The sequence below is a fragment of the Frankliniella occidentalis genome, unplaced genomic scaffold (assembly GCF_000697945.3).
Source record: "Frankliniella occidentalis isolate FOCC.00 unplaced genomic scaffold, Focc_3.1 Scaffold38, whole genome shotgun sequence".
Lineage (NCBI taxonomy): Eukaryota > Metazoa > Arthropoda > Insecta > Thysanoptera > Thripidae > Frankliniella > Frankliniella occidentalis.
The window spans coordinates 281,380-291,248 of NW_026267168.1; the positions used below are offsets into that span (position 1 = coordinate 281,380).

General features: G+C 43.4%; 3 protein-coding genes across 8 annotated transcripts in view; 2 read left to right on the plus strand and 1 right to left on the minus strand.

Moving 5' to 3' along the window:
* LOC113206788 (thyroid receptor-interacting protein 11) overlaps positions 1–6,295 on the plus strand; it is a 197,889-nt gene extending 191,594 nt beyond the window's left edge. Inside the window, exon 24 of the transcript XR_008011012.1 lies at positions 6,284–6,295. The gene's annotated coding sequence lies outside the window, so the exon portion shown is untranslated. The remainder of the gene's footprint in view (positions 1–6,283) is intronic.
* Positions 1–7,324, minus strand: part of LOC113209080 (uncharacterized) — a 17,909-nt gene extending 10,585 nt beyond the window's left edge. For 2 of the 6 annotated variants that reach the window (XM_026426423.2, XM_052266394.1), the window contains exon 1: positions 7,141–7,323. Coding sequence is in view for 4 of the 6 variants with exons in the window: in XM_052266395.1 (XP_052122355.1) it covers positions 3,786–4,021; positions 4,092–4,431; positions 4,522–4,719; positions 4,977–5,334; positions 5,428–5,772; positions 6,339–6,472 (1,611 nt within the window). In the remaining 2 variants the exon portion in view is untranslated. Of the gene's footprint in view, positions 1–3,115; positions 4,022–4,091; positions 4,432–4,521; positions 4,720–4,976; positions 5,335–5,427; positions 5,773–6,338; positions 6,488–6,576; positions 6,661–6,741; positions 6,867–7,140 lie in introns of those variants that run through there. The other 4 variants (XM_052266398.1, XM_052266396.1, XM_052266395.1 and 1 more) reach the window with 4 other exon arrangements.
* On the plus strand, positions 658–2,847 carry LOC113215913 (fidgetin-like protein 1). Its single transcript, XM_052266400.1, has 9 exons — positions 658–946; positions 1,025–1,089; positions 1,196–1,357; positions 1,433–1,541; positions 1,620–1,737; positions 1,860–1,974; positions 2,071–2,199; positions 2,274–2,462; positions 2,549–2,847. Exons 1-9 carry the CDS (start codon positions 685–687, stop codon positions 2,666–2,668), a joined length of 1,269 nt encoding a protein of 422 aa, XP_052122360.1. The 5' UTR covers positions 658–684; the 3' UTR covers positions 2,669–2,847.
* Positions 7,325–9,869: the final 2,545 nt, after the last annotated feature.

Sequence of the window (9,869 nt, forward strand, 5' to 3'; positions counted from 1 at the left end):
CCCAAACTGGAGGGAGCAGGGAGTTGCAGACTGGGTAGGCTCTCATTTGTTATGACTTTTCATTCCCTTTCGAGTTATTCATACAATAATTGTATTTGTTAAGAATTACCTTCTGTAACAGGGGAAACCAGTGGGAGGTTCCAAGGAACCCTTGAAGGAAAATGTGCTTCACAAGCTCAAAGTAAGTTAATTGTATACTGTGGATACTTTGGTGGATCAAAATAGGATTAGCATTATGCATCTCTACCTGCTGACCTTTTTACTTGCAGACTGACAATGATCTCAATTTATCGCCATTTGGCGACGATGAGGCCAAGAAGGTGCCATTTGACATTTTCAAAGTAAGTTTTTATGTGTGTACGTATAACTTGTTCAAGTTTAACAATTGAATTTTCTTAAAATTTGAGATGCTTGCACATACATAAAAGAAGAAGCGTTTCCTTTAGAATGTGCACCAATCAAGTCTCATCCGCCTCTCTCCCTGATTTTGCAAGCTTAATGCTTCTTCTGAAGTCTTTCTGAAGTCTTTCTATTTACTTGTAGGAAAAAGTCTTTGCTGGCCCTATTCTTAGAAGTCACCAGTCGAATAAAGTCAACAACAATGAACATGATGCTCATCCTACAATCTGCATTGATGATGATGATGATAATTCTAATGATGCTTATTTGGATGATAAGAATGGTATGGTACTTTTATCATGTTTTACAGCTCTTGATTTACATCTTATTTTTTTATTCTTTGTGCCCGCTCCTTATGCCTTTTCAGATAAAGACTTCAATCCAGAAGGTGTCAAGAAGACGGGCACCAAAAAAAGTCAATTGTCGTTGGGAAGCAATAATGTGAGAAGGTCTGGAAGGAAAAAGGGGGGCAAAAATATCCAGCCACCAAAAAAATCAATCAAAGATGAGTTGGAGAAAACAAAACTACAACTTAAAGAGCTGACAGGTTTGTGACAGAAATGATGCTTCCTTCTTATCATATGGTGTCTTCTCATTTTTGACTACAATGAAAGTTTTGTCACAGGTGCTGTAAAGCCTGCTGAAAGTGAAAAGCTGAAACCTGGTCCACTAATTCAGACCTTTAAAAAAGTAAGTTTTGTGCTTGTGTCGAACGTTCGACACAAATTTCTCCACAATTATTACTCTGTAGTTCTGTGCTATCATCATATTGACAGTTTTAAAAATTACATTACAGGCTAAAAAAGTTCCTACCAAGGAAGACATAATATGTCAACTTAGTTCGTCTGCCATAGAAGAACGGTTCATCGACCAAATTTATGATGGGTGCCTAATGACCAAGCCCGAAGTGACGTGGGATGATATTGGGGGCCTCGAGCCAATGAAAATTTCTATGAAGGTGAATTCATGAGTTATGCCTTGCAATTTCGTATGTCAAGAAATTTTCAAAAATTTCATTTTCTCATTTTTTTAGGAAATGATTATAGATCCCTTGAAACGACCCGACATTTTCAGAGGTCTCAGGGCAGCACCGAAAGGTGTTCTGTTGTACGGGCCACCTGGAACTGGGAAAACAATGATTGGTACCTAAACTGGAACAGTTGCTCTCTTAGCCGTGGACTTATTATTCTTTGACTTGGGAACTTCCTTCAATGTTTCAGCTCGATGCATTGCATCCCAGTGCGACTCTTCTTTTCTTAATGTCAGTGCCAGCAAGCTCACCTCCAAGTGGGTGGGCGACGGTGAGAAAGCTGTGCAAGCGCTCTTTGCTGTAGCTAGGTGTGTATGTATGGTGATAGCTTCATATACTTTGTCATTTCCTTATGTAGTTCAGTTTTACTGTTCTCTGCACTCGCATTATCTTACCAAGAATGCACTGTAATCATCTTCTCTCCAAACAGAGCTATGCAACCGTCGATCATCTTTATCGATGAGGTAGACTCTATGCTGTCAAAACGAACAGAGAAAGAAAACGAGTCGTCGAAAAAGATGAAGTCTGAATTTCTTGTTCAGATGGTAAGTTTTCTGACCATGTCAGATAGGCATATAAGTGTCAGGCAGGACCAATTATTGTTGATTATCAGATTGTACCTTTTTTCATCTTGTTTTTAGGACGGTGCTGCATCACAGGAAGCTGACAATGTATTGGTCATTGGGGCGACCAACCGCCCAGATGACTTAGATGAGGCAGTTAGGCGCCGCTTCCAAAAGCGGTTCATGATACCATTGCCTGATAATCAGGTAACTTCACTCTTATGTATTAGATGAAACTTCCATCTTTGTGGAGTAAATAACTTTTTAAAATTCAATTCCAGGGGCGACTTCAAATTCTGAAGGCCGTATTAGCGCATGAGAAAATAGCCTTGGAAGAGGCGGACTTCTGTACAGTTGCAAATTCCTTAGAGGGCTACTCTGGAGCCGACATAAGGAAGGTCTGCGCTGAGGCCTCAATGACACCTGTTCGGGAATGGAGTGGTTTCCTCGACACAGTTGAACTCTCCGAGGTAAAAGTTTGACTACTCTTTTAGGCCATGTATGTTGGTGCTAAAGTATTTACACAATAAGATTGAAACAATTACATTGTTTGCAGATCAGAGCAATTGAGCTGCATGATTTGATGGAAGCTGCCGAGCGTGTCAAACCTTCAGTATCTTTGAAAGATTTGTCCCATTACGAAGATTTTCACAAGCTGTATGGGGACAAACCTTAGCATGCTTTAAGATATACTTACAACTTCTATTTGTTTTTGTATTTGTTTTACATGCCAATGCGGGTGTTTTTAATATTTTCAGTGTTTTTCTATATCTTTCTTTAAACGTTTTTACATTAGACAAGTATTAAGTTTCTTGTGTACGCCTGTGTTAATGATTGAGTTTCTTTTACATTCCAATTGGGGTGTTACCCCCTTTATTTATATTGTTACTGTTTTTCTGTATCTTTCCTTGACAAGGAGAACAAGTATTAAGCTAATAGTGTTCCTTCTTTTTGTATGTTGTTTTTTAATGTAGAAAGAAATTGGATAGCTTCATTCTAATTTGACATACTGTATGTTGCAAAAAGAAGCTCATATGTCCTAAATGTGAACTTGCCTACCAGCACTTTTCTTAACACCTGATCTATTTTTTTTAGTAAAGAAGGTTGATTAAAAATGCAGATATGAATAAAGAGTGGCGTACTTTATTTGTAAGATACAATACTATATCACATATCACTTTCCTGAGGTAACTAAATGCTGAAATTACAATACAATCATGCATCTCATTACGTAAACCAAGTATTGTCGACTGAGAGCATAAAATGGTTGCGCAGAGAGCATGAAACATACAAGATTACTACATTACTTTCATAACATATTCAACTTAACAGTACACTTGGTTCTGAACCATTGAGATTGAAAACTTTACAGAATATTATGGTAGTTGACAAAGGCTTGAAATATCACACATCTTAGACTTACAAGAATAATAAAACAGTCATGCTCACACAAATATTCCAACATGACAAAAATATATCACAAGACAAAAAATTCAACCCAAGTTATTTTGTGCAACCCGCAGAAAACGTCCAAGGCAAATGCTCATTTCACACCATGTTAATTTCAACAATGTCTATGGCACAATACTCAAGATATACTTGGCAGCTTAATGAACCATCCCCTTAGGTATCCATGGAAGAATGAAAATCAACACAAAAATATGGAACACTTCAAATTTACAAAGAAGATATTGAAACAGGTGCCATGGGTGATTATTAAGAACTTGAAATTTTCTTATTACACTAGTCAATGAAATTTTATGCTGGTAAACAATTACACAAGTGCAAAAGGTTTAAACTTGGGGGGGAGGGCGTGGGCAGTGGCGTCTGTAAGGATTCTCTAATGTTCTGGATGCATTTCTAAGGAAATTACTCATAGTTATCTGGTTCCTATCTAGTAATCTAGTTAAATTGCATATCCTGGCATCATTAACAAGAGCACTGACTTTTCGTCCTCTTGTGGTGTTCTCACCCCTGTTAATGTCAAAATAATCTTGAGCTGCCTGTTCTTCCAAAGTAAGCAGACCATCTGAAAAGATCAAGTGGCAAGGAGACAGGTAACGTGCAACTTTGCATACTGTGGATAATATAATACTTACTGATGAAATTGAACACATTTGGTCGTCTCACATTCATTGCCAATTGCAGAGAATTGTTCCAACTCTCGGCAACATTGTTTGTACGGTTTTCGGATCCGTATACAGAGAGCACATGAGTCCTCTTTGCAATATACTCTTCATAAACATACTTGAAGAAAGGATCAAGGACACGATAAAAATTTTCCTCACTAGCTCTAGTCATAACAGCTGCTAATGCTTCTGGAATTCTGGGGGTGGGCACAAGAGGAATGGCAAGGCAGCTCCTTACCAAAGAATCAATTGTTTCATTAGCAGCAATAAAGCGTGCTAAACCAAGCTTGTTTGCTTGAGCACTAAGATTCTGTTAAACAACAATCTTGAGTAAATATTAAAAGGCAAAACTAAAGCACATTAACAATGCACTCAAGAAGCAAATGGAAAATTTACTTACATTACTGTAGTGATACAAACATCCTTCAACAATTGCATCTACAAATATTTTTTTGAAACTGTTGTACTCAGCAAATTCAAAATCAGTGTGAATTTTATCTGGTTTGAAACCAGGGTTCAATTCTTTTATTGCTTGCAGAAGAATGGTATATGTGTGTTCTGATTTGCTCTCCATTAAACAAACACACAAGGGAAGAATCTGCAAAAGAAGTGTTTACAAAATTAACAACAAAAAAGTGTTTACAAAATTAAAAATTAAAAAAAGATGACACACTGAAGATGATCAAAGAGAAAAGTACGCAGCATTAATTTTCTAAAAAAATTCTTTGACAAGTTTTTTAAAAACTTTTATCACAACTTTCTGTATGATGGCTTTGTCTGCTTGATGTGAATTAATTAATTATAAAGTATAAGGCACAGGAACATCATACCTTTCACATAAGTATGTCAACTGACCTGATTATTTAATAATGTAGTCATGGAGAAGACTTGGCTACTATTAGGACAGGATGGCCTCCCATCCCATGTAGCATCAGCAAAAACCTCTTTAGCAGAGGTACACATAATTTCTTTCATAGTTGGAGATTGAAAGATAAGACACCTGGAACGCATCCTGGCTGAGCCACAACTTCCAGCATACAAATAACCATCTCCAGACTTGGTCATGGTGAGATGCTTAAATTGCTCACTCCGAAGTACCTCATCCAGTTGAGAAAGGGTATGGGGTAGACGAGGTACCACTCTCATCCTTGCTCTTCTAATGGCTGACCTCAATATTTTGGCTGAGCATTGAAGTCTGATGTCTCTTGAGTAACTAAATGATATGAAAATGCCCCATAATAAATATATATGTACACTGCACGCAACAACTCAACTCATTGTCATGTACATTGACAAAAATACTCACCACTCACTCTCTTGAGAAACAATAGTTTTAGGACGAGTAGTATCTCGAGAGGAGCACCTGGCTATAATTGCTTGTCTCAGCTTCCGTACTTTACAGAAATTATAATTAGGCATACATGTGTGGTCAGTACTGATAGTCAAGGACTTCCAGTCTTTTGATGCCACAGCTCTACCAGGACAACGAAGTCTTTTCCAATTGATACACCTCAGAGAAGCTGATTCGTTTACTAATGTCCTATTCTTGTAGTAGTAAAAACCATCTCCCTTATAATAAAATCTGGACTTCTTCCGAAATCCATCACCAATAAATACAGGAGACATATCAGCCAGCTTTCTATCGCACTCTCTGAAACACACAGAAAAAATTAATTAGTGACAGTAGGGCTCTGCAGCAAAATAATTTGACCAACATTCTGAAGATCTTTTTCGGTGATAGTAATTTCTATGGCGGAAGTTCTGAACCTTCATCGACCTGCAAAATGCAACACTAACAGATTTCAAGAAATCAATAAATTGATGTGCCGATCGATGAACCTTTGCACTGAAATTGTGATATAATACAGCATGGCTCACTGAGCAATTGGTGCCAAACAGAAAAGATATTAAAGCAAAAGAATATTGTAGCTCAAAGCGAGGTGAGTCTGAAAAGAGATTTCCCTTGGCATTACTACCCATCACTTAACAGTTTCAGACAGATTACAGTTGCTTGAATTTACATAAAGCAGACGTGCCATAAATAACACCCTTATAATTCTTATTATAACAAAAGAGGCGACTCTCAGTTCTTCACCAGTTGAAGCCCTTACTACAATAGGATGTTTTAAGAGCCTGGCACCAAGTATGCGGCATTTCACCTGATTTTAAAAAAGAGTCTACATCAGACAAAACTTTGAGAATACTACTAATGCTTACAGACACTTCCAAATAGATGGCAAAACACTACACTGAGAATTTTCTGTGGCCCCTCCATCTTGCACATCAAAGTGCGTACTTGAAAATAAGGTGCTCTGCAGATCCCACAGTAAGGGAGCGCTTTCCCTTTCCATGCATTGCAAGACAACCTGCAAAGAGTTATCAAAGATATTATCTTTTCATGGCTACAGTCTCCATCAATCAGGTATGAAAGGTACAGTGTGAAGATAATACTTACAGTGCAGGCAACTTGACTGGGCCTTTGCTCAATCCATCAACAGATTTCCTTCGTCAATGACATAATCGACTGCGCATCCCTCTCCTGCAAACAGCAAACAGACATAAACACTTCTGAGCAAAATAAGGGGCGACAATGAAATGAGACATACGCAGCAACACTTACATAACGATATCACATTTCAGCTTGGTGAACAGCTTGCATTCCTGGCTCAGCTGCCACGGGAATCCGAGAAGACTATTAAGTGTCGATAGGATAACTTGAAGTCCTGGACAGGGACTCGGAACAACCTACCGTAAAACAACAGCAGATTAGCCAAAGCATGTTACATGACAGAAATGCAGTGCCCAGACGGACGCAGCACTTGCGGGCGGAGAGAAAAATGTGCGAAAAATCGCACGCAAAAAGCGAGGCATAGTCAACAGGTCGAGAAAGTTGCGTGCAACGAATATTCAATGTGTTCAGCACTACTACCGGGAGGTTATGTACACAGCGGTGCACAGCATAAAATAGCAACAAGAAACATGATCGTGCGAAACATTGACCACGTTCACAGAGACTTACGCATCCCTCGCACCCACGCCGCGTTGACACCGCTGACACAAACCGCAAACAGATTCTCAAAGTATTGGAAATCGATTGATTCTCAGATAAGTTTGTGTTGTTGACGTTCCGGGATCGGCATTGTACGACGCACCGCACTTGCTTCAGAGGTGAGGCGAGCAGAGGAGGTCGGGAGCGAGGCTAGGCGCCGCGTATGAGAAACTCGGCTTGGAGCGCGAGTTCCAAACGCAAAGACGCACAGCACGTTGAGGTGAGGCCCGAGGCCGAGGCCACGGAACAGCATTGCACTTGACGGAGGAATAAAGTAACGCGGATAAAGATCGGGCAGGAGCAGGACACACTACGACATTACGCAGGCGTTACACCGTTACACACCTGTGACGAACCTGGACGGACGTCGGTAGATCAGTCAGTTACCGTCGGGCGCCTGCCGAGGAGGCGGGTAGGCAACCCACTCGGCTCGGCGCCGGCAGGGGTTGCCTACTCACCAAGTGATCCCGTCGAAGGCCACCCGGATGCGGCAGGATGATCACCCCACACGGGGCTCAAGGAAGCACAGCGCTTAACCACTTTCGTCCTTAATGGGGGCGCACCGATGCACTGAACTTCTTACAACACGGTGGAGGAAAAGCATGCATCGCTCCACCGTGTCAAACACGTAGAAGGGCAGAGACGGGAGCTGTGGCGTAAGGCGGTTGGTTGGCTGTCCCCAGGGGAAGGACCTTGCACCCCCCCCCCCTCCCCCCCCAAGTCATGCGGAAGGACAGCAAGAAGGATACTGTGTGTGTAGTTGGGCGGAAAGGGCGAATGGCAGGTGTGGTCGTGGGGTGTACCTACGGGTAGGCCCCTGCACCTCCCACCCCCGCCCCCCTGTCTTACAGAAGAAGAGCAAGGATACTGTGCAGCAGGGCGGAAAGGGTGGGTGTGGTCGTGGGGTGTACCGGTAGGCCCATGCATCCACCCCCGCCTGTCTTACGGAAAGACAGCAGCACGCATACTGGATCCTTGGCTGTTTAAGGGGAGGCCGAGAAGGCACACATGCATCCCCCTAGCGCCTCAGGGCGCCCGAAGCATAGGCAACCTATTGTGCACACCCATATTTTTATGAATATTTTTATTGGCGCTTCATATTTATATTACCGTGTCTATTTATATTCAAATTTGGTACGGTAGGACAAGCGACACTACCCGTGCGGGGCAGGAACAAAACCAGACGAGTAGGTATATTTTTATTCATATTTTTAATAGCAGTCCTTATTTTTAATAACTCACATATTTATATCGAGCACCGGGCTGGTAGGACAAACGACAACATCCCATGCGACGGGGCGCATGACACCAGTAGGACAAACGACCACCAATATAAATAAACGATATTTATATTGCGTTTTTCAGTCTAAAAGTAGCGTTTTTACCAGTATTTTATGCGGTAGGACAAATGAAAGGTAGGACAAGTGGGGTTCTCCGCTTGGTGGAGATGGTGTTTGACGCCTCGATAGATGGCACGTGACGGCTGGGGCTGTTTCACGTGCGGGCTGCTTGGACTAGGACGAAGAAAGCAGAGTGGATGGCGGGGAGCTTTGTGAGGACGGCAGAGGCGAGCGTGCGGTACTCAAAGTACCGGGTGTTTCATAAAAGACACAGGTGCGGGCGGGTTTGCCTACCCGCTCTGCCCGTAAGGAGGCATAGCCCCTTGGGTCGCAAACCCGCCCGCACCTGTGTCTTTTATGAAACACCCGGTACATGACACAGCACGACCTAGCTAATCGAGGTTCTCAAAAAAAGGGGGGACTGGGTCAACGATTCGGAATTGAGAAATTGATAACAATGGAGATCTGTAAATACTTAAGCTTACAAACAGTCGATGTTCTGACGACAGCCAGTAGTGTGGCGTACTAGGAGCACTAGAAGGAGACCCCTTCGAAAGGCGTAAGTTTGGATGCGGTGCGGTCCCTTCAAAGTCTGCTCGCAAACGACACAGCAGGGCGTGGTTTTTGCCGTGGGGGGTGAGTGGGCCCGGCCAGGCGAGTGCAGCTGCGCCGCTGGCCCGCACGTTGGGCCGCGCGTCCGGGGGGTCCGCAGGGGTGCGAGTAACGCGCGCCCCATTGTCCGCGCGCGGACCAGATGCTCGGTAGTGCACCAAACTACTCGGCAAAAGCAAAACTTTTCGGGAACAAAAGGCGCGCAATGAATCCGGCTGCTGCGCAGTAGTGAGGACCTGCGCGGGGGCAGAAACGAGAACGGGGGCGAGTTATTGTTTGGGAAGAAAAAGCAAACACTGCGCGGGGGATCACCGGGTCGAACAATCCGAGCAGACAGCGGGGAAGGTGTTGTAAAGTAAAGGTAGGGTCGCTGGTGTTTAACATTTCATGAGCTTCGCCTTTTTCTGCTGCACCAGAGGTGTCGGGGACAGACTCCTCCTGGCTGAGGACGGCGTGCTTCTGACAAATAAAAAGGTCCTTCGCCCTTTAACGACCTTAGCGATATCCGCGCGGCGACGTGGTCTCTCAGGGCGTCGGCGCTCCACGCGGTCGCGCCAAGCGCGCGCGACGCGCAGGGGGAAGCCCCCGGAGGCCCTCCGGAGCTTCGGCGCGCCGAGCAGGACCCCGCGGAGGGATGCAATCAAAGTTTGAGTCTTCCGGGGGGCGAACCGCTCGGTCACGGAGGGAGGGAGAGAGGGAGAGAGAGGGAGAGAGGGAGAGAGGGAGAGAGGGAGAGAGGGAGAGAGG